Genomic DNA, 1,261 nt, shown 5'->3' on the forward strand with positions numbered 1-1,261 from the left:
CACGCACGCACGCACACGCATGCACGCACACACCCTCTCTCTCTCTCTCACAAACACACACGCATGCTCACACGCGCGCACCCACATGCGTGCAAGCGCCCCACACACACGCATGCACACACACATGTACACACGCACCTGCACCAGGTACCCCTCCGCCAAAAGCTCCCTGGCAATGCCTTCGACGTCGACGCACCCCCCTCCGCCCCCGCACGACGAGCCCCCGCCGGGCGATGACCCAGGCGGCGGCGGCGACGCGCCGCCGGGCGACCCGCCGCTGCCCGCCGGCGCAGGGGCGGGCGTGCCGAGCGCGGGGGCCGCGAGGCAGGGGGCTGGGGGCGCGAGGGAGTACTCCTCTCTTAACCGAAGGAGCACCCGCGCCAGCTGGCGGGGGAGGGGGGGACGGCGGCGGCGGTTGGCGGTTGGTGGGAGGGGTTCAGATGGAGAGGAGGGTCCGGCGAAAGGTTGCAGGCGTTTATGTGGTGCAGAGGGATGGCATAGATCCAGAAATTTTGAAAGGTGAGGGTGCGGGCGTGGGCGTTTGCCGCGGGGGCGTCGCCGCGGGAGCCGCCCGCCTCACCTCGCACGCAAAGGGGGAGCCGCCCCGCGTCAGGAGCAGCAGCCGCTGCAGCGCGCTGCCCTCCGCGGCGCCGGCGGCCGCCTGGCCGAGGCGCCGCGCGAGCCCGGGGCCGCCGGGCGGCCAGGGCGCGGCGGCGTCGGAGGGGCCGCCGCCGCCCAGGGCTTTACTGTGCCGGCTGTCGAGCTCAAGCTCGAAGACGCCGCCGGCGGGGCTGAACGGGGCCTGCAGGTTGGGCTGCGACGGCAGCCTCAGCAGCAGGCCGTGGCGCGCCGGCGGGTGCTGGAGCGCCGGCGCGGCGGCGGCGAGGCCGGGCGCCATGGGCGGTCAAGTGGCGGGGCGCTTGATGGGACGCCAGGCAGCCAGAGCCTGCCGGGCGGGGGCCCGCGCGCATGCGTGTCGAGTTAGGGAAGATGGCCTGGCCGATAGCAGCAGATAATGAAATTGATGCTTGCGAGTGTGGTCGTCAGCGGCTGGCAATGGGGCTGGTCCGTGGCATCGTGAGATTTTTTAGGCGCGCAGCTATCGCCTTGGTCACGCAGCCCCACCATACGACCGCACCCATTGTGCTGGCAACACATTTTTCGACGTAAATCAGCTGCACCGGGCCGCCACGAGGTAGCCGGACCAGGCGTCCCGAGAGGGGCGGGGCCGAACACCCCGTGGCCCCCAACCATGCTGGGA

At 71.7% G+C, this 1,261-nt stretch overlaps 1 protein-coding gene across 1 annotated transcript; it reads right to left on the reverse strand.

The window, feature by feature from the left end:
• Nucleotides 1–580: 580 nt before the first annotated feature.
• Nucleotides 581–898, reverse strand: MNEG_12981 (hypothetical protein; the record flags this gene model as incomplete). Its single annotated transcript, XM_014038546.1, has 1 exon — nucleotides 581–898. A coding segment is annotated over one exon (318 nt), but the record flags the coding sequence as incomplete, so codon positions are not given.
• Nucleotides 899–1,261: the final 363 nt, after the last annotated feature.

Source organism: Monoraphidium neglectum (assembly GCF_000611645.1).
Source record: "Monoraphidium neglectum strain SAG 48.87 unplaced genomic scaffold scaffold03554, whole genome shotgun sequence".
Lineage (NCBI taxonomy): Eukaryota > Viridiplantae > Chlorophyta > Chlorophyceae > Sphaeropleales > Selenastraceae > Monoraphidium > Monoraphidium neglectum.